We start from the raw sequence: 22712 nt of genomic DNA, 5'->3' as shown, positions 1-22712 counted from the left end.
CAACTTGAGAACCACTGTCTTTTTCAGCCTTGGTGAATTAAAGTAAATTGGCTCGAGCTTTTCCATTAGAGACCCCAGCAAAGAGTGAAATGAAATTCATTTCAATAAGTTCTCAGATATCTTCTGCTTTGGAGAGGTGAGCACTAGACAAGCCAGAAGCATCTCGCTTGTCAACTTCTCACCCTGGTATCTTTCCAAATAAGTGGGTTAAAGTTTTCACCCTAGCTTTTTGCAATTACTTTTGTGTCCATGTTGCAGCTCCTTTTGACAGCTCCTTAGAGAAGCAATGGAGTAGGCAGTGCCAGCTGTTCACAGTCAGGGGGTAAAAAAGAGTCTCATGTGTTGAATATGGAGTTGGAACTCCAACTCAGGCATTAAGATACAGGCAGTGGAAGGTCATGGGAAGTCTCCTATCTATGATCAAACCAGCTTTCAGCTTCCTTTTTGAGGGGAATTTTCTCTAAATATCTAATAGTCTACTACATAACAGCTGCATAGTCCAAGCATTTCCAAAACTTGAAATATTTTTTGTGTGGAAATGGCCAATTCTTTTCTAAAAAGAATTGGGGTTGGATGTACTGAACAAATTCACCGCAGGTAGTCTTTGAGTAAATTAGTTTATTTTTTACTCAAAATTGACATGAAATTGGCAAATATAAATACTGTGATCCAAGTCAGGAAACTGTGTTATCCTTAATATAAACAAACAAACCAACCTTCCCTATATCCAGAGAAACTTCTCAGACGATAAGCCATCAAGTCTAAATACAGTCCCAGATTTAAACAGGAAACTGATATTTTTGTAGTCACAGTGGCTGCCTCCTCCCATGTCCTCGTGCTCAAAACTCCCAAACATTTCCAATAGATGTGTAGAATGCTTGTTAAAAATGCTGTTCTTTTAAGTCAACTTGGTATCTAGGGGTAAATTTTCATAATTTTGGTCTGTTTTGATGCTCTGTCTTGCTTTCAGCCATGTTTAATAAAACCAGGGGAAGAGGTTCTCCATGAGTCTGTACCTCTACTGACACACAGGGTTCTCTGTGCATCCCTGTGACCCATCCTTGCTACTAGTGAGCTGGGGACTCAGGCTCAGACATGGCCTTGAGCCATTTTCTCTAGCAGGTAAAATATGTTTTCTGTGTTCAGCTGAAGCAGTGCCAGGCACACAGGTCTGGGGGGTGTCTGTCTGTCCTTACCCTGTGCTCCAGAGAGGCGCTGTGCCACTTCACCACGGTCACTTGGGTGGTGGGAGAATGATTCAGATGAATCCTGTCACCCAACAGTGCTCTGAGGTTTTGTTCAGGTGGTGTTTGCAGTCCCTAAATAAAGGAGCAATTGCAGGAGCTTCCTCAGTGAGTGATTAGAATGTGCTGCTCACTGGGCAGAGGAAAAGGCTTTCTCACACACCCATGAGAGCAGGGCACAGTTCTGGCACCCAGGGGCATCCAGGTTCTCCATGTGTTGTCCATGAGCCTCTTCCTCCCATAGTTCTGCAGTGTATCTGACTGTGGGTGCTGAGAGGTTGTAAAAGTGCCTTTTCTACCAGATCTGGAGTGTTGTCACACCATTGCTCTCTCTCCCCTCTACTTTCACCCTCATAACTTCTTTCCACCAGAATATTTTAAGTAACTAAACTGGTAAAAACTTAGCATTGAATAAATATGAAGAGATAAAGCTATACCCCAAGCAGATCTGCTCTGAAAAGGAAGTTCTAGAGAGTCCACAAAGTATTCTGAAAAGGTCTTCTCCCCTTGTAAATGGTGTAATTTTAAAAGATTCTCATGTCAAAAGTAAATGGTTAAATGACACTAAGAGGAATTAGTGAAGCTGAAATGATAAAAGCCCCTGCAGCTGGGAAGCAAAACTCAGTTTAGCAAGACAGATTTATTTTCCAGGCTTTTGTACAGTGAGACCTGGTACACAGTTATGCTTAAATTTACATGGCAATAAGCTGTGTCAGAAACTTCATTTAGTGGTGAGTTTGTTTTTATTTTCCAGAACAGTTATCTCTATTTTGGGTACTAAGTAATTGACCCTGGTGACTTGCACTGAGCTATCATTTTTCTATACTGTGGAGATGCAGTTTCATTTTTGCCTCTGGCATAAATGCCTAATTTCAAGATTAAATAATTGCAATAATTTGTACGTTGATTTTGAGCTTCTGAAGGGAGGAAATAGTAGTGCTGCAGTTTTGTGGTCTCAGCATTCAGAATAAGGAGTAACAGGAGCCATACATAGTCGCTTGGTTAAATATTTTGTATTCCTTTTAAAAACATGTTCAGCCGGCCTTTCCCTTCAACTTTATCCTTTCTACCCTCTTATCCACCGTCTGTCAAGGATGTAAAACTTACATCCTTATTTTTGGTAGTTCCTGTGTGGTTTTTTAAAAATGTGTGCGTGGCAGTGTCAATCTGGAGGCAGCAGTGGCTCCTGTGACTTCACTAATGCTGCATTAACCACAGCTCCATGTGAGCTAGAGCAGTGTGTGGTGCTGTCCTGAACGTTTTCTTGCATGCCAGCGTGGGGATAACTGATAGCTTTCTGTACAAAGTGTTTGGATCCGTGGATGGAAAGAACTGAGAGAGAGGCTAAGCACTGTAGTTTGTGACTGGAAAATTGACCTCTAGTTAGCCTCCCCCTTCTTCTAAGTATACACTGTGTTTTGTTTGATAGTGGAAATCTAATCCTTTGGGAAGCACAAATTCCTATAACAGCTCTGATATGTATAAATAAACCCATATTCCTGATTACAAACAACATCAAAGCAATCACAGTATGGATTAAAATACACAACCCACCCTCCTCCATACTAATATGCAGCAATGCAGAGTTCAAATGAAGCCATTAGCAGTATCTCCAAGTATTTGGCAAAAGCAACCGCACTTGTGTAGCTACGGGCGATGAAAGTCCCTACTACAAAAAGGGAGGGACAGGGGGAGTAGCCTGCATTGATCTAATTAGTCAATGGAGCACAAAGAATGTAAAATCTCATTATATATCACCAGGAAAATTTGGCTTGAGAAGTAAAGAATATGAAACTGATTTGTCCATGGGTGGGTTATTTGTGTCTTTGAATCTTCCAACAGGAAACAGGATTTCTGAGAACATCTTAGAAACACGCACATGCACATACATGCACACACAGAGAAATATATACATATATATATATATCTGTGTGTATATCCGTATGGATACATAGGCACAGACATAGAGCCAGATCCTGAAACTTCTCAGCCCTTACCCAAGGTATGTTTTCATGAGACAGTTCCTGATAGGGAGAAATTGAAGATTTTTTTTCTTTTTTTTTTCTTTTTTTTTTTTTTAATTTGTATTGCTGATGCCAGTCCCAGCCTGAAAGCACAGTGTGTAGGTGTTCCAGTGTTACTATACCCAGACCTGGGGTTTGTCCCATTGCCCCAGGCAGTGCAGCTCTCATGCATGTAACAGATCTTCTTCCTAAAAATCTACTTAAAAATGGGGACTTAAAATGGCTTTTTGTAGCTTGTTTTTTGCCTTATCGTTGAAGCCTTTCAGGGATTTGTGTTACATTTTTGGAATTTCTCTGAAACCCAGAGTAACTTAAAACATTTATATTTCAATTTAGGCCAAGTTTCTGTCCCAGTCAGTGTCTCCCAAGAGCTGAAGATACAAGTTAAGTGCCAAATAAAAATGACAACACATCCCCCACCACCACCAAAAATTTTTTAAATGGCAAAAACAACCCCAAAACCCCTCAAGCCTAGTACAATACACAAGCAGCCACCCACAAAGCCCCAAAGCTAAATAGCTAAATAGACAAAACAAAAGAGGAGAGGAAGAGACAAGCACTGAAATGAAGAGACTAGTTCAGTCTTGCAGGTGGCCAGTAGCAGGAACAAAGGAAGAAGTCATCCTACTTCTTCCTCACAGAGTAAAACAGAAGGTTTATGAGTCTCCAGAAGTTTGTAGAATCAGGAAGGATGGCATTTGGAGAAAATGAGTGTTAACACTGCAGGTGCAATTAGTGATTTGACTCTTGATTGCTTATTTTTTAATAAATATTTAATGTTGGCTGTGTTCCAGCTGCATTCTGCTCTGCCCCAGCCAGACTAGTAGGCTCATTTTTGTTGGCCACTTTTGCATCTGTCCACCCTGGTTCTGCTTTGATCCTTTCCCTTGAGCTCTGCTGTGACAAAAGCTCCCTACCTAACTCATCTTCTCCTCTGGTTGAGGTTGTAATGTGGGTTGTGGTCATATCAGCAGTGACTTGATGAAGAGGAGAAAGATCCTGTGACCCTCAGCAGTCAGGGTGAGCACAGTCAGATCCCACAGTTCTGACTGGGTGCTGCGTGGAGTCAACTGGCAAAAAGATCGTCCTTTCTCCCCAAAACAAGCAGCACATATCTGCTGGTCCCTCTCAGACACTGCAAACCCTCCAGGGCCCATCCTGAGCTATTTCTGAGCAGTGAACACATGTGCCATGTTCAAATAGAGTCTAAAACCAGCAAAACTTTATGTTGAAGTCCAGATCTGCACAAAGAAAAAATGTTCATCTCCACTGCTGACAGTGGCATTGAACTACCCAGGGGTTGTTGATGCTTCACAGCTGCTTGGAGAATTCTCTGCTTGGTGGGGAAGGACACAGAGCAGCTCCAGTGCAAGGTATTTTCTCTTTTCTGGAACTAAATCTCTGGTTGCCATTGCCCTGTGCCTGTCCACAGAACATTTGTTTCTGAGCATACAAGTCTGTTTCCTCTTTCCAAAAGTCAGGTGATTGGAATTAACTCTCAGAGTTGAAAGAGTGCTGGTTTTTCAGTCTGTGTCAGAGTAGAAGTCTGTTAGGTGGTTTTTGGTTTGCAGCTCCCCATTGCCATTGGTCTGTCAGCAATGGTGAAGGTACTGGGAGTGCCTCAGTGGGAGATACTGCACAAGGGAAACTGATGAATTGGTATGTAGAAATTAATTATTTTCACCATGTTATAAATATATAAAAATAAAACATGAGCAGACTGAAAAACAGATGTGCAGGTGGACATCCAAGGACCAGGTTTTTGATGAGACAAGTCTCATCCCTGAAACAGACCCTTTCATTCTGTGCTTTCCATAAAGCCAGGAGTGCTGTGCAAGGTGTAAGATTAAAAGGATACCTGGAGCTAAAGCAGGAATGCTGAGCCCTTTTTGGAATAGGACTAGAATGCTTCACAAGTGTGGGGTTCTGCCATTTGAACCAAAGTCTAAACCTAACTTCAGAAAAGAAGTTGAATATTTGTGTCCATTTGCAAGCCTGTAAACTTGGTGGCATTTATAATGAAAATAAAAACCATTGGCAATTACTGAGGTTGCTAAATGAGAAATTACTTAAATACAATGCAGGGTTGGCAGAGGGCTGTGGTAAAGGGTAGAGGGGGTTTCTCCACAACCCAATCATGTTTTAGCTGGTACTGGGAGCTTAATACCTAGACCCCTGCAGGTGCCACGTTTTCAAGACCTTGACCTCTGCCGTTGTTCTCTGGAGCTTGACTTGACCCTTGAGTAAGAGGCTGGAGGGAATGGTTTATACTCATGAACTATGAATGCAGCACAGTGTCTCATTCTGAGTATCTGCTGTGCTCTTGCAGCAGACTTCTTAAATGAAAAGGCAGAAGGTAGCTAAAATAGGCTGTCTAGCCTTTTTATGAGCTGCTTTGTTTTAAAGTTGGCTGTAGGAGTGAGTGGAATATTAGCTGTGGTATGTTGAGGTAGACTGCATCTTGACCACACCACTGAAAAAGTGTGCTCGAATACTTAATACAGTTTGCGAAGAGAAGACAGTGACTGCAACACCAAAATCAGATGTTGCACTTCCTTTTTTTTGTTGTTTGTTCCATTGCAGAAAAGGACCTCTTAGAGGAGCAGAACTTCTGCATTGCTCATGTGTGTACTCGTAGAGGAGGTGTGTGAGCCTGCAGACAGTGGGGGAAACAAGGAGTGCCATGGGCAGGGCACTGGGAGCCACTGAAACCATGGCTTTGGTTAGGGAGGGCTCCCCTGCCCCCCAGTCGTGTGCTTTTTCAAGAATTCAAATGACAAGGCAGCTAAGTCATTTGCTTTCATTAACCACAAGCTCTAGGAAGAACAAATTTAAAGTATGCAAGTGCTTTCCTAAAATTAATATAAAATAAGAGGAGGGTAATAATGTATCTGAGGAATATTTGTTAACTAGTAGTCTCTTCTCCTGATATTTCAAAAGCTGGGTCTGATACCCATGTCTCAAACTATGATCACAAGAGTTTCCTGAACCCATGTAGTACTGAGTGAGAGAAATACATTTGTTTTTCTCTTTGGTAACAGTTTGTTGTTGTCAAGTATTTTTTTTCATTACTGTGTCAAAATGACTTTTAGATGCAGGACATTCTTGGTGTGAAGTTCCGTGCTAGTCTGACATGTGGCATGCAGGTTTGCCCAACTACAATTCCTCCGATTTTTCTAATGTGTTAACAGTGAGGTTTTTTAATTGAATGAAACCACATAGATATGACAAAATGTCTTCTGTAATCTGTGATGATACTGCAGATGCTTTTCCTCTTCCACTAATAAATATTTTGTCAAGTGTATGGAAAGGTGTGGGGCTATGAAGAGAAACAAAATTTCAGAGTGTGTTGTCACCTATTTTTACTTCAGAATATGCTTACAAAGACTATCTAGAAAGATGCAGCTTTAGGCTACCTGTGGGAGACTTTACTCCTGTGGAGTAGTAATTACCTCTAGATAGCAAAACCAGACAGAAATTTTACATTGTTAACTATTCATAAGCTTTAAACAACACTTGGAACTATATCTGAAATCTAAGTTTACCCTGTAAGTCTAAGTTGTGAAGTTTAACCTGGAAAAGAAATTAGAAGTTCTGTAATTTGCTACGGTGCAGCTTTTTTTCCATAATCTAATTATATCAATCTTAACCAAAAAAAAAAAAGGCCTTTTTTTCCCTCTTATGGTTATGTTTGAGACTTACTAACATAATTGTGCCAAAACCAGGGTTGAAGTTTCTTGTTTTATAACAGCGTTGCTGTTTTCAGAGCTGGCAGATTGTCTGTTCACAATGGATTCCATATGTGCTGGAGTCCACAACGTGAAGGGATTTACAGAGTACAAGTTGGAGTGCAACTGGTGGAGGTGGGAAGCCCTCATCTCCTTGTTTTTTAGTTTAAAAGGGCTTTATTAAACAGCAGTCACACAGAGTCCCAGCATGGTTGATGCAGGAGGGGATCTCTGGAGGTCATGTCCAGCCCCCACACTCAAGCAGGGGCACCTAGAACTGGTTGCCCAGAGCAGGTAACTTGTGAGTATCTCCAAGGATGGAGACTCCACAGCCTTCCTGGCCAGCCTGTGCTGTGGCTTGGTCAGTCTCACAGTGAAAAAGTATTTCCTAATGTTCAGAGGGTATCACCTGGGTTTGAGTCTGAGTTTGTTGCTGCTGGTGCTGTCACTGGGTACTGCTGACAAGTGGTGTGGCTCTGCATTTTTGACTCCTTCCCTGCAGGTATTTACATGCATTCATGAGATTTCCCCCTGAGCCTTCCCCAGGTTAAACAGACACATCTCCTTCAGCTTTTTTTTTTCATAAGAAAGATGTTAATCACCTTTGTAGCCTTTTGCTGTACTCACACCAGCACATCCCCATATTTTTGTGCTCGGAGCGTGGAACTGGACACAGTACTGCAGGCTGTGGTACAGGCTGTGGAGATTGTCATTGACCTTACCACAGAAAAGGCTAAATGAAAATGTAGTGTTCTGTGGGTCAGGTTCTGCATGAATGCTGTGTCCAAGGGTAATCAAGCTACCTGCATTCATAAAATGTAGTGTGCATTACACCCACAAAAATAAATGAATGAATGACCAATAGATGTAGTTCTTTACCATATTTCTATCATTTTAAGCAGTTTACACCTTTCAGTTGTTTTGGAAGTCTGAAACTGGAATGCAGGAGAAGAATGTGCTGTTCTTGTGTTTCAGAGTGGCTCAGTCTTAGGTTGCTTTGCTTCACCTGGACTTTATTCACACAGCACTATAGCTGAGAGAGGACAGGACAAGTTTCAGGTTTTAGTTCAAATTCTTAGTCTGTCTGGCTGTACAAGCCACAGAAAGGCATGTGCTGGCAGAGGAGGAAATGAGAGCAAGCTGCAAAGTTTGATGTGTAGGAGAGGTTCTTGAACTGTCTCTTCCAGTGGCTGAAAATGATCATGAAGTTGCTGGGCTATTGTGTAATAAATTTATAATCTCAGCTGTGTTAAGAGAGGCAAACGAACATTTTAAAACTTTCCTGCTGGCTTCAGTTTTCTCAAGTGGAGCCAAGCATTCACCTGGGGAAAAGAAGATTTAATACTTTTTTTAGATACCTGTGGAACAACACTGACTTTTGTAGCTTTTAATCAAAAGCAAGAGGAGAATCAAATTTAAGAGCTTTTTCCTAGGCATATCAAATAGTGTTGCACTGGTAGCAATGAGATCCAGGAGAAACAGTTTCTTGTATTCACATAAGCCTTGAGAAGCAAGTAAAGAGAGCTGGAAGTCTTCATATGCATTTCTAGAGGTACTAACTTGAGAAGAAATAATACTGTTCGAATTACCATGCTTCAGTTTTTCTTGGCTGAAAAAATCCCAAGATTCCTTTTTCTTTTTACACAAAAGTATTTTCAGGAAATATTCTTTGATTATGTAACTGTTTTCACAGAAACAGCTTTAAACTAATTTTCCAGTAGAATATGATTTCTAATATTGGGTATCTGGCTCCTGAGGAGACTTCTGTGAATACCCTTGCAACATCTTTCATTTCTGCCATTGACTTCTTCTAAGCTGAGAATAGACTTGTCTCTAGTTCCTTAAGAAATGAGAAAAAAGTTTGCATTGCCTTCCTTCTGTGTTACTGAGATGAACTGCTTTTTTTTGTTTGTTTGTTTTGTTTTGTTTAAACCTTAGTTCAGAATTTCAGGAATTTCATGCAGAATTTTATTTTTTTGTGTGTGTTCTTATAGGCAGCTTACCAGTGATTCCTTAAAGCTTTTTTGTTGTCAGAAGGTCCATCAGTTTTAAATAAAGCTTGAGTATGTGTTTCTGATTAATTGAAAACTTTCTGTACAAGTATTGGCAAGTAGACTGATAGCACGACTGCAAATAGTTTTGTTTAATTTTGTATACGTGATTTTATACAGCTTTAAAAAAAAATCAGCAGTGTTATGCCATAGATAAAGATAATGACATGAACAAGTGCATCGTAGGGTGATGTCTTTTTGTTCCAACCCTCAACATTCTATGGTTTTGAGTTGCTTTAACAGATGGAAGTTCCATGCAGGCTGGATGCTGTTGTGCTCAGAGCTGCATATGGATTTCATATTTGGTGGAGTTCCTTCAAAGACTGGAGTATTGGACAGCATTGGCTTGGCCTTTTCACCTCTTATTTCTCTATCTCTTGAAAGTATTATGAACCAGAAATGTCATGTCCAGTCTAGAAGCAAACTCTGTCTGCTGTTAATGTGAGTTTTGGGTTGGCATGAATAATTTCAAGCTTTCTCTCCTCTTACACTTGAGAGTTGTATTGTTTGAGGAGATGTTTGTAAGACCCTGGCAAGGAGCAGTGGGTGTAGCTGGTGATCTCCTGTGATCCCTCTCTTTCCTTTAAGAGCCTGAGTACTGCTAAAATCATATTTGACCCCAGGCGCCTTGAGGATTCCAATCTGGAGATTCTTCTCCTCCTGATTAGTATCAGAAGATAGGAAATACTTTCCTCAGATGATCATTTCTAGCCTTTCTTTCTAAGTGAGCTTTGCTTCTAGCTCCTTTCAGGACTTCCTATTGAATTACTGAGTTAGAACTTTAAAAGGGCATGTGTGCTGATGCCAAAGTCCATCTGGTCCTAGTTTCTAACTCCAACAGTGACCCAAACCAGGTATCTACAGAAGAAGAGAAGCTGGGTGTGCATATGCTATTTACCTGAATAGCTCTCTCGTATTTCAATTATTTTTAAGCTCGGGGGCTTTCCCTTGACGTGGCAGGGCAACAATTGATCCATATAGTTTGGGTGCTTGGGAGATACGAGTTGAGTCGCCAGCATTTCTGCCTTTGCCCTTTATTAAAATACACTGTTGGAGGAGTGTGTTTGTGGCTCACATGAAATGCTTTATTTATAAAATATATTTTATACTCCATCATTCTTGCTCTAGCCTGAGCTGCCACGGGAGCAGCTGCTTGTCTGCTACAGAAAGAACTCATTTAGAAATAAACATCCTTGAAAAAACAATCCAAAACAGTGAAAATGTTACAGTTTTCAGTTACTGGTGTTTCATTGTCCCTCTCTTGTAAGTTCAGTCTCCTGTAGTAGCAGGTTTTCAGTTGTGCTGCCCTTCAGAGAGGGAAGTACTGCCATTAATTAATTCTTTTTTAAATGCAGATTTCCCATCCCCACCTCTTTAAAACTGAATCCTGGTTTTCTGCTGATAGGTTGTTAAATGAGGATAAAAGCTTCCATTCTTCCAGGTGTAGTGCCATAGATGGACATACCAGCTAATCTAGGGTCTATTGTTTAACCTTTGCCTTCCTTGTGGTCACTTAGGGCATAAGGGATCATTCCTGTGCTCTTCGAAGCACTGTAGGTGCTAGCACGGTGTGAAGAGCTACAAGTGACTTCAGATAATTGCACTGTGGTGAGGCTGAGAAAAAGAATATGTTATGATTCTCCAGGGCAGTGCTAAGAAGTTGAGTTCTGAGCAAGAGGTCCCACTGTGCTGGACAAAACACCAGCAGCTGAATCTCAGTTTGCTGTGGACAGAGGCTGACTGCAAGAGAACCCTGCATTGTAAGGGCTCGGGAGGGGGGCATGACTCGACCAGTGTTTCTCAATCAATTGTGCAGGAACCTCTCATTGGCTGTGACATAAAAGATTATTTTTGAAAAAACCACTAAAATCCACCTATTTTGGGGTAAGGAAACAAAAAGAATTAAAATAGCAGTAGTGCATACTACATTTATCTTTGTATTTCGTTGCAAGTTAATGTTAAGCATGGTATCATTGGACAGGAGACAGGTTTTTCTTTGGAAAGATTGACCAGTATTGGTGCCACTTTCTATGTCAGGATCTATTGTTTCTGCTATTTTTGGCATCCTTTTGACTTTTTAAGAAATTCCAGTTGGCTGCTGAAATTGCTGATTGGTTTTTTGGACTCAAAAGTTTACCACAACTCTTTTTTCATATCAAGCTCATTGTGTTTCTTTTCATGCCTTTCCTCCATGTTGTACATGTACATTATAGATGTCCTTGCAGTCCCGATATCACCATCACAAAAACAACTTGGTAGATATTTACATGATGTGCTATTTCCACAGACTTCTAGTGGTCTATTGAGTTGAGAAAATGTTTGAATATGGAAAGATAATGTTACTGGATTATTCTAGTCCCTTGAAGAAATGGGAAATCAGGAGAGAAAAATTAAGATACATGAGTTTTAAAAATACTCCTGTGAAAAGTTTAAATTCTTCTTCACCTTTCCCAGACTGGTTATCTAGAAGGTGGAAAGGCATATTGTTTTCATAATGGGTGTTAGCTAAATTTCAGAGTTGTTGCATGCCCCTTTAAGCTCACAGTGGTCAGAATTCGAGAATGAAAAACTATTTATTGAAGGTAAAATTTCCCTCAGGTGTGTTAAATAAGCAGCTACCTAAAAATAAAACTGGAATACTAATTCAGTAGTTTTTGCGTGCTTTAGGGGCTAGCACCAGTTGCCATAAATTATTTTTGTGTTTAACTTTTTCCCCTTTTAAGTAGTTTTTAAGTATGCAATTGTGTTCCTGCCTATTAGAGGTAAGTTACAGAATTGACCAGCTGCACCCTTAATCCTCTGCTATCCTCTAAGCAGAAAAAAGTTCTGGAAATGTCAGGCTGATGTAATTCATGGAGAACATTAGCTACTCTTAGAAGAGGCTTATAAAACATAAGCAGGTTCAAAATCACAGTCTTATTAACTAACACAGCCTTTCCAACAAGAAGATCATCCATCTATCAGTGTCTGCTAGAGCCTATTTCATGTGCTCGTATTTTGGAAAGTCTGTCTGAAAATGCAACACTCTCTGTGGAGCTAAAAAATGTTGTGAAGTCCTAAGGGAACACTAGGTGTGATGGTGATTTCTTATGGAAAAATATGAACAGATCACCACTGCAAATAAATAACTGCTTCACATAGTGGTAATATAAGCACAAGGATAACAATATGTTTTGTTTATATTATTCCCAGAGAAAAGGGGAGGTCACTATAAAGTACCACTTTTTATTCTGTAGATTTATATTCTGTTCCATTTGTCCTCTTTGTAGGTGGTTGGGTTGGTTTGTGGGTTATTAACAAGTCACTTTTTTATCCCAAAGCATTGATGAAAGGTGGCTGTGTTTCAGCTGTTGGAAATATTAATGAATGGCTTACACTCAGCTGAATATAGACTGTGGTATAGACTGCTCACAGCTGCTTCACTCTTCTCTTTTTGGGGCAGGCTTCTTTACCTATAGGAGTTTTCTGTGTCGTTCCATTTTTCTTTGTCTTTTTCTTTCCCTGCTGAATTTCCTGTTTTCCTTTCTATGCTACCTTCCTGATCTGTCTCACAAGTTCTTTCTTGAGCTAGAGAAAGCTGGGTATGTTCACTGAAGGTGCCACTCCAGAGTCTGCTGGTGAAAGCCTTAGAAGCCATTCAGAGAAGGGTGGAGGTTGGAAGGGACCTGGAGCTCAGCTGGCCCAAGCCCTGCTCAGGCAGGGTCACCTGGAGGTGGCTGCTTGGGGCCATGACCAGATCACTTGGGATTTGCTCCAATGGTGGAGATTCCACAGTCTCCTTGAGTAACCTGTTCCAGTTCTCAGGCACCCTCACAGCAAAAGTGCAGCTTTCCACAAGATGTGCAAGACTCACAGAGCTACAAGCCCACCACATGAGTCTCCTGAATATGCCAGTCATGTCACTTTACTGTTGCCAAGCTGCTGTGTCTGCTCACACAGTGATTTAGCTCAGCCCAAGAATTGATTTCCATTTGACTGCATCTTTGTCTTTAGCAATCAAATAAGTTTTGTTTTATCTTAGTGACTGAAATAGAGGGGTATGGTCTTAGAGGTCTCTTTGTTTTTCTGTCAAAAGATGTCCTGTGTCTATGCTGAATAGCTGGTTTTTTCATAGATGCACCTGAAATACAGCTTGACTACATGAATCCATGCTGATGTGTAGAATTTAATTGCATTGTTTTACTTTAATCTTCTTCAAAGAGCCAAGAGCTTTTGAGTGTTATATTTAGAAATATTTGTAAAATCATTTTGCATACATTGCAGCAGCATCTAAAAAAAAATCACACCTTACCACCTTCTTGTGTTTTTTGTGTAATTCAGTTCATTAAGGCGTTTGATGTTGATTTCACTTTGCCCACAACAGATTTTAGCTGAGCTTGGCAAGGCCTCATTAGGACATTTGTCATTGAAGTCTTGAGACTAATCAGGGGCTTTCAGTGTGTGACGCTGTTCAAGGGGAGCTTTCAGTGTTTCATGTGTAAAGCACAACACATTTAGTGTTTCATTTATCCTTTGAGATCCATTTATCACTTACAGAGAGGGAAAGAAAACCCTGAGTAGAGTAAAGCCTATTCTAGTCAATTTGTGCTAAATTATAAGGATTGCACCTTAAAGTCTTCCCTTTTGTCTGCAGTCAGCAGATCTTAGTTGTCAGATATTAAAAGATCAGTTAATATGGTATTTTATTATCTTTTCTTGTCTTTCCTCCATGTTGTACATGTACATTGTAAAGGTTCTTGCAGTCCCAATATCACCAGCAGAAGAACAACATGGTAAATATTTACATGATGTGCTATTTCCACAGGCTTCTAGTGGTCTGTTGAGTTGAGAAGATATTTGAATTTGGAAAGGAGAGGGTAAAGATCTTACAGGATTATTCTAGTCCCTTTGAAGAAATGGGAAGTGCTGATTTAATAACAGGAGTTGTGCTTTTTGCCATATTATGGGGCCTGTTTGTAGATTTTTACTTTGAATTCTCGTGATTTCATTTGATATGCTAGAGTGGAGCTGGATCTCTGGGAAGGTGGATGGCAGCAAAATTTGAAGTAAAGGCTGTGTACATGTACCTGTATTGACCTGCATGTGACACCTCCCTGTTCAAGCTTTGCCCTGGCTCCTACTATGATACCATCTCAGGGAGAGGGCATTTCCTGCTTTTTGCCATAAACTAACTACCACTTAGAGGGCTCGATTGCTCTCAGCACAGAAAAATCCTCCAAGTCAGAGCTGCCCTTTCTGCGTCCAAGGGAAGCCTGCTTGCCTTTGTTGGTGTTCTGTCTGTAGTATTGGGGAGGAATGTTTGGGAGAGGGAGACAGCAAACATTTAGTCCATTATTTTCTTAACCAAAATACAAGCTATTAAACATTTTATTGCTGTCTGATTCCATATTTTGGACCTCCTTTCCCAAATATGTTGAACAGTGTGTAATTTGGGAGTGCTGCAGTAAGGTCTCTCTTCTGTTCCCCAGGCTGAGCAACACGAACTCCCTCAGCCTTTCTTCACAGCAGAAGTCTTGCAGCCTCCTGGTGATTTTTGTGGCCCTCCTCTGAACTGGCTCTCAGTCTCTCTCGTACTAGGACCCCAGAGCTGGCTACTGGCACTCCAGGTGGGGCGTCCCCAGAGCGGAGTAGAGGAGGACAATCACCTCTCTCCACTTCTGGCCACCCTGCTTTGGATCCAGCCCAGGATATGAGTGACTTTCCAGGCCAGGAGCACACATGGCTGGCCTATGGAGATGTTTTACACCCACATCTTCAGCAGGGCTGCTTTCAATCCCATCATATCCCAGCCTGTGTCAATACCAGGGTTTGCCCTGACCCAGGTGCAGCATCTTGCACTTGGCCTGGTTGAACCTCATGAGATTCCTGAAGTTCTGCAGCTTGGTGTTGTCTGCAACATCCACAGATGTGCATGGGTTTCAATACATGTGTCTGCATCCTTGGATTCAGTCTTCCCTTGTACATTTCAGTCAGCAGCTCTAGTGTTTGAATTATACTTCTACTGTCCATTTCTGTAAAGGTAGATGGAAATGTGGAAGCTTCATCCTCATCCTGCTGCTGCACTGTTGTAAGGGAAATGCTGTCCTAAGTGTGGCATCAGTTTGGCTCCAGCACCTGAGTATGTGTGACGAACTTTTGAACCTGCAGTATTGCCTGTGGGACTGATAGTGTTCTAAATAAGTGAGCTTTTGGGGTTTGCCTGGACATGATGTAATGACATAATTGCAGAACCATTTGCCTTTTAACCACCGATACAGTTTTTTAGTTTTTTTTTTTTCTTTTTAATGTACTCTATTTAGCTTAACAGAATAAAAAGAGGCTAATCTTCAGTCTCTGCTACTCCATCAAGTAAGTTGATGGGCAGATACAAAGCTCCCTTGAAACTTCATTTGCAGGAATGCCAGTGTTATTTTTAACTGTCTCCAGCAGGAGGCTTTTTGTCTGGAAGGAGTCCAGGGGTGTACATTGTAGCCTCTGTTCAAATTCACCGCTGTTAAAGGGATGATTTTTGTGCAGGGCACAGGTGGGTACAGTCATATCAGTGGCTGGCTGTTCACCTCTGCTGTTTGGCTGGTGGCAGCTGGAAAATCCAGTGCATGTCCCTCGCATGGGTTGGCCTTGGCTGGATGCCGGGTGCCCACCAAAGCAGCTCTGGCACTCCACTCCCCAGCAGGACAGGGGAGAGAAAATGCAAGGAAAGGCTTGTGGATCAAGATAAGGACAGGGAGAGATCACTCAGCAGTTAAAGGCAGTTATTTGTGATAGGCAAAACAGGCTCAGCTTGGGGAAATTACTTTCATTTATGGCCAATCAAATCAAAATGCATACTGTTTTCACAAATGTGTAGAGTATTGTAAGGTTTTAAAGTGGAGATTTTGTTCTTAAATGTATTTGAATTTAAAATAAACTTACTGAAATGCATGCATGAACGTACTGAAATCCACATGCTAGTTTAGAAAGATGTGATAATTGTCATTGGTCATGTTAAAAAAATTAATTTTAGATGCTTCTGCTGTTTATTGTATATGAACAGAGCCTTACAACTCTAGTAAAATTGTGCTAAAAGTGATGGTTGATTTTGACTGCCAGAATTTAGGCATTTAATGATTTCATATTACACTACAATAGAGTTACACGTATTTGTAACAAAAAATAATTATTGCTCAAACAGAAATTTAAAAGTTAGATCGTTAAATCACAAGAAAATAGAAGCACTGCATGGAGAAGGGAGCATAATCACCTACAAGGTACAGCTTTAATATGAGTCTTAATAAACAATTTCCAAATAACAGCAAAGAGGAGATTATTTAAAATCTCAATCACAGAAAATCTCAATCATGGAAAGGACATGCTGGGAATATCAAGAGCTACTTGCATAGCAGTAGCTGTTCAAAACACAATTGATATTGCTGTTTTAATTGTATCCACATTAGAGAATATTATTTTTTCCTTTTTTTTTATGGGCATCCCACAGGTCATAAACGTTGACGGAACAATGAGGAAAACCCTCTTAGAAGACAAGCTTCCACACATATTTGGGTTCACACTGCTGGGAGACTACATCTACTGGACTGACTGGCAGAGAAGAAGCATTGAAAGAGTTCACAAGATAAAGGCCAGCAGAGACATCATTATTGATCAGCTGCCAGATTTAATGGGCCTTAAGGCAACGAGTGTCACCAAGGCCTTTGGTAAGCACGGGCAACATAGCATGGGTCTGTAGGAGTCTTAATATGGCCTTGCTTTCATTAAGCAGCTGTTGATCACTTGTAATGAGAATAACTGTGATCTGATGGGTTTGAAAGGAAAATGACACCTATTGTTTCTAAAGTTGGTGAAATACAGTGTTGAAAAAGAAGTTGCTTCCAGTTTTTAGTGACATAAATCTTCCAGAGCTTTCACTACACTCTTTCAATTTTTATGAGGATTTTATTGCTCTGTGCTACAGGAATCATTCTCAGAGAAATGCTCTATTTCCTGCTGGTCTTTCCTTCCAGAGTAAAGTCCCATGATGTTAGCAGAATGCTTTTCACTGTTGAGTGGTATAGGCACAGCCAGTCACCATTACCACACTGCCCCAAAGCATGTGGCACTTAAATATTAACTCCTAACATCTCAGTTGTACCTAAATCTTAACAACTAAAACTTGCCCTTAGCAAAGTATCAGCAGCTGGATCTCCATGTCCTTCCATTGCATCTCTGAAAGGTGCAGCCAGTGTTTGAGGTCCTCTGCTGAAACTGTGCAGCAAGTGTCACAGGACCTCCTGGCTTCACTGCACCACAGATTTTCCAGCTACCAGGAACGCTGGAATTTGGGCATAGCAATAAACAGATTCATTAGTCAGCTGTTAAAATTACTGAGAAGAGTCACAATGGAGAAATGGCATCAGTCTGAAAAACGTATGCCCTAAAATAGGGAAAATGAAAAGAGCCCTGGTTGAGACTGATCTTTGAGAATTTCTTTTGTGTGCGTGGTGATATACTTAAAATACCTAAATCCTTGGTTCCAGCAGATGGAGAGAGGCACTCATGTATGTGTTGGTCCTTACTTTCCCCTACACATTCCATCCCCATCACATGAAAAAATAAGTGTGAGATGGTGGTGATCTTGTTGGAACTGCTTCTGCTAATGGCTCTTCTCAGCTTTTAATTAAATAGGTGGGAAAGAACTGCGATTATCCGGCTCTTTTCTCGCCCTTTTGTATCACTGAACATTTCTAAAAGCTGGTGGTTTCAAAGAGATACAAAGATGGAGTACTTGGTGAAAAGTAGCTAATTAATTATCTGTCTTCAGTGAACGAATTTAAACTTTGGGAGGCAAGAAAGATCTGTTTGGTATTTGTACAATAGGAGGGATAGGTCCAGCTTTGTAATCCTGGGTAGACAGGAAGGATCCACTTGGAGTGCCTTTTTTTTTTTTTTTTTTTTTTTTTTTAAGAATTCCCTGCTGACAACTCATAGTGTTAACCTATTTTGGAAAATTATACCGTGTTTTTGCTCAACCTCCTGTGCTCCCCTTTCCCTTTTACCTTCACAATGCACTAAAATGTGTTTTGTTTTAGTTGTTGGGGTTTTTTGGTTTTTTTAAGGAACTAATTCAATGCACTAATACCTGTTCTGGTTTGTTGTTTTGTTTATTTATTTTTTCAAAGGAACTAATTCATGCGCAGAGAACAATGGAGGCTGCAGCCATCTGTGTTTCTTTACACCCCAGGAGGCCAGGTGTGCCTGTCCCATCGGCCTTGAGCTGTTGAGTGACATGAAGACTTGCATCATTCCTGAAGCCTTCTTAGTTTTCACAAGCAGAGCAGCAATTCATAGGATTTCCCTTGAAACCAATAATAATGATGTTGCTATTCCTCTTACTGGAGTCAAGGAAGCATCTGCTCTGGATTTTGATGTCTCTGATAACAGAATCTATTGGACTGATGTTAGTTTGAAGGTATTACTGACGTGTGAATTCCTTGAATATAAAGCCACAGAGCAATTACTTTGATCTTACAAAGGTCTCTGTTACATGATCTGTCCTGCAGTTGCCAGTGTTGTCATTGAATTGCATCCAAGGGAGACCCTTGGAGATGAAGACAGTTGCGTTGCTGAATGCACAGTAGGGTGACAGGCATCTTCCTGCTTCAAATAAAAATCCAGAGTGGTGTCTGCTCGTACCAAATGCCTCAATCTTGGATGCTGGATGTGTTGCATCCATATATATATCTGCTGTAGAAAAGCTGATTTTATGTCAGAGTAGAGTAATTTAAACATTGAGCTCAGCAGCCCCCTGCGTTTTCTGTCCTCTTCCAGTTTTGACTTGGAAGACAATTGTATTCAGTATTAACATTTGAAAGTGAACTTTGGATTCTTTGCTGTTAGTCTGTGGCTTCAGTTTGGCACAGAAAAAGCCAGGGAACTTGTCCAGTCTCCTCCACACTGTGCTAAGGGCCCACCTGCCCCCAGTTCTATCTCAATGTGTTCCCCAGAACACATTTCCTGTGATGTTTGGTTCACATCCAGGTGCGTGCTAAACTCAGGGTTCTGCTCTTCATCAGTGTTACTTTTGAAGTGAACTAAGTATTTGGTAGAAAATAACAGATTCACTTCACTGGAACTTAATTATTCTATTTAGACTCTTAATAGGTTTTCCAAGAGCAATCAGAGTTTCCTTGCCATTGTGCCCAAAGCTCACTTTTGGAGCCTGCAGGGCTTGGGCAGTTTCCTTAGCCTCTCTGTGAGGACTAATGAGGGCTGTGCTTCAGAGTTAGCAGTGCTGCCTGTGCTGTGGATAGCGTTCCTTCAGGAAGAGTGCCAGTGTAATAAATTAGTGCAGTGTAGACACAGTTACTAAATAAATCTCACACAAGCACGTGGAGAGCAGGAGTTATGGACACTTAACCACTTGCACTGGAAAGCACATCACTTCAGCTGCATCAGAGAGTAGATCTCAGTCTGTGCAGAACTGGAAAACATTTTACTTGTTTGTTGCCTCCCAAATTTTCCAGCTACTCTATTTGCATATACATACCAGGTATCTTCCAGCACCTCTGGGTTGTCATTCCCCTTGTCCCCCACATCTAGCTGCTCAGGAGTAGGTATTGTAACTTCAGAGCTCACAGTGATCTCTGTGAGCTCGGTCCCCACCACTTCCCTGGTCCCTGCATGCCTCTGGTTATAGGAGGACACATTTTCAAAGACTACCCTATGGGATTTCAGGGTTTGACATTTACCTTTAAAAGTGTAAAATGTCTCTGACCCTTACACATCCATGTACCAAATTATTAAGAAATCAATAGCCGAAATATTGGCAGGCATGTAGACTCATTGCTCAGTGTTGATAAGCAAGGGTGTGGGTATTTGGTCCTGGAAGTTACTATTTCCCTGGGGATTGTTTCTGTGCTGTTAGCAGTGACTTATTTATATGTGTGCAGTCCTTGCCCTATGACTTATTCTGATGAGTGTGCATAACTAAAATGTAGATGGGATCAGTAGATGTGCTCTGATGTAGACGTGCTCCAGGTGACTGATTATGAGAAACAATTTAATTTAGATGCCACTGAGATGTGTTTCTGAGACTTAAAACATTACAGGGAATTAAATAATTTTTTAAAAGCAGCTTCTTGTGTGCAAATAGAAGAGAGGGAGAGGTGTCAAGGAAGAATCTGCAGCGACATACTTCTTTCTGGAAATCATGTCCTTTTCAGATGTCTTGGTCTGGCCATCAGAAACCACTAGCTTTCTGAAAATTCAGGTGTTTTTCTCCTGAGAATTTCTATGTCTTTTTTGACAACAGAAATTAGTTGTTTAAAAAGTAACAATGTCTGGGGTTTTTTGTACTAATTTCTTTTTGTACACCAAACTTCATGATCATTATTCCTTTTTATTTCACTGGGGTATCCATAAGCACTGTAACATTTTTACACCATTGTTTTCCAGACCATAAGCCGAGCTTTCATGAATGGGAGCTCTGTTGAGCATGTGATTGAGTTTGGGCTAGATTATCCTGAGGGAATGGCTGTGGACTGGATGGGCAAGAACCTCTACTGGGCAGATACTGGAACCAATCGCATCGAAGTCGCCCGCCTGGACGGGCAGTACAGGCAGGTGCTTGTGTGGAAGGACCTGGACAACCCAAGGTCTCTGGCTCTTGATCCCACCAAAGGGTAAGGGACTCTGTTGTTTTTCAAAGCTTTGTGTGGGTGTTCTTGTATGTAGCAAGTTATTTGGCACAGCTCTGTTTCTTCAGAGTCTTTGAAAAGGCAGTAAACCTTCCACCATTCTATGGGTTACAATGAAAAAGTAATAATTGTCAAAAATGCTATTCTGCCATCATGTTAAAAAAAGGAGTATTGTGATGCTGCACATAACCATGTGGGGTTTTTTGGTTTTTTTTTTCAAGTGCTGCAAAGAAATTTAGAAAGGCAAAGCATGCAGCTATACCTGGCTGATGTCCTGTTTTTGTTGCACTTCTCATTGCAGATACATGTACTGGACTGAGTGGGGAGGCAAGCCCAGGATCGTCCGAGCCTACATGGATGGGACAAACAGCATCACTTTGGTGGACAAAGTGGGGCGTGCCAATGACCTCACTATTGATTATGTGGACCAAAGGCTCTACTGGACTGACTTAGACACAAGCATGATTGAGTCATCAAATATGCTGGGTAATCTAATGTTAAATTACACCAGACAGTACAGAAATATGCACTGGTCATAGTAAAGTAATTGAATAATAGGAAATTTGAGCAATGTAACTAATAGTAAATCTCTGTGAGGAAATGGAGAGTTAAGTGTTAGAGAAATTTTAAAAAACCTTCATAAATTAATAACCATATCATGATTTATAATGGTAGTGAGATGTCATTTCTCTCTGTTGGTGTGACACTGTCTGTGTTGTACCAAAGCAGAGATGGCCTCTGAGTTCTCAAAATGTTACCTCTTGAGCAGATACTACTTAATAAAGAATCCCATGATGCTGATTTGGAAAATCAGGTTTTATTTTAAAAAGAAGAAGAATCTTTTTCTGCATGCCAGTCACACTCTTCATTTTATGCCATGGGAATTTTCCTTTAGTGGGTTATCCTTGTTTTTGCAGGACAAGAACGAGAAATCATAGCAGATGATCTACCTCATCCATTTGGATTAACCCAGTACAGTGACTACATCTACTGGACAGACTGGAATCTTCACAGCATAGAAAGAGCAGACAAGACCAGTGGGAAGAACAGGACCCTTATTCAGGGCCATCTGGATTTTGTGATGGATATATTGGTCTTCCATTCTTCTCGTCAGGACGGCTTAAATGATTGTGTGCAGAATAATGGCCATTGTGGTCACTTGTGCCTTGCCATCCCAAATGGATTTAGGTGTGGCTGTGCTGCTCATTACACCTTGGATCCCAACAGCAGGAACTGCAGTTGTAAGCCTTTCTGTTTGCTATTGTGTTCTTCAGTGCTTATGGCTCCCAGGTGCTAAAGGAAAGGGGTCCCAAGTGTGTTTCAAAGGTTCTGGTTTTAAAAGTGACCTTTGAATAGGAGGACAGAGTATGGAATTTTATATCCATTTTTGTGACATGTGCTAGTTATGGAGATTTGTATTTCAAGTCTTAGAAATGACAGTGCTGTCAAGTCTGGTCTTTCTTGTTTTACCAGAAGTGCTTTCTAGGTGATTCAGCTGTGTGAGTGAAGCTTTCCCACTCCTTACCTAAGTGTGTAGGTGGTGGAAAAGAAATTATCAAGACAAAATGTCTTTTTCTCTTACATGCTTGATAAAGTCAGCTAAAATAACACCCAGTAAAGCAGTCTAACTCCTAAGTAGTCTGCCCAACTTGCAGTGCACTTAAAATACATATAAGTTTGTTTTCTCCCTGCATGTGATATTATGAGCCTGCCAGTTGACTGGTTGTCCAATAGGAACTTAAATTTCCAGTAGAAATGACAAATGAATAGAAAATGGGTGCATAGTAGCATATAAGGCATTTTTAACTGAATGAAAGAGTGAATTTTTGAAAGGCAGGTCTTGCAGATTTAACCTGATCTCCTTCTATAACTATAGAAAGAAACATTTCAACTTTACAGCAAAAGTCTCCAGTTATGGGTTATTTAATTTTCATTGTGAATATTAGTGTCTCTTTGTGACTTTATTCTAAATACTCTGTTTCTTCTGTGGAGATAT

At 40.7% G+C, this 22712-nt stretch overlaps 1 protein-coding gene across 1 annotated transcript in view; it reads left to right on the top strand.

The window, feature by feature from the left end:
* Positions 1-22712, top strand: part of LRP5 (LDL receptor related protein 5) — a 130626-nt gene that overhangs the window by 81247 nt on the left and 26667 nt on the right. The window contains exons 8-12 of the mRNA XM_071427633.1: positions 16522-16738; positions 18200-18489; positions 20475-20701; positions 21018-21202; positions 21634-21957. Coding sequence (XP_071283734.1) covers positions 16522-16738; positions 18200-18489; positions 20475-20701; positions 21018-21202; positions 21634-21957 — 1243 coding nt within the window. The remainder of the gene's footprint in view (positions 1-16521; positions 16739-18199; positions 18490-20474; positions 20702-21017; positions 21203-21633; positions 21958-22712) is intronic.

The sequence above is a fragment of the Agelaius tricolor genome, unplaced genomic scaffold (genome assembly GCF_023055355.1).
Source record: "Agelaius tricolor isolate 1412-34295 unplaced genomic scaffold, bAgeTri1.0.p SCAF_5, whole genome shotgun sequence".
NCBI classification, from domain to species: Eukaryota; Metazoa; Chordata; class Aves; order Passeriformes; family Icteridae; genus Agelaius; species Agelaius tricolor.
Note: the sequence above shows the minus strand (reverse complement) of the source record. Positions and strands in the feature narration are given on the sequence as shown.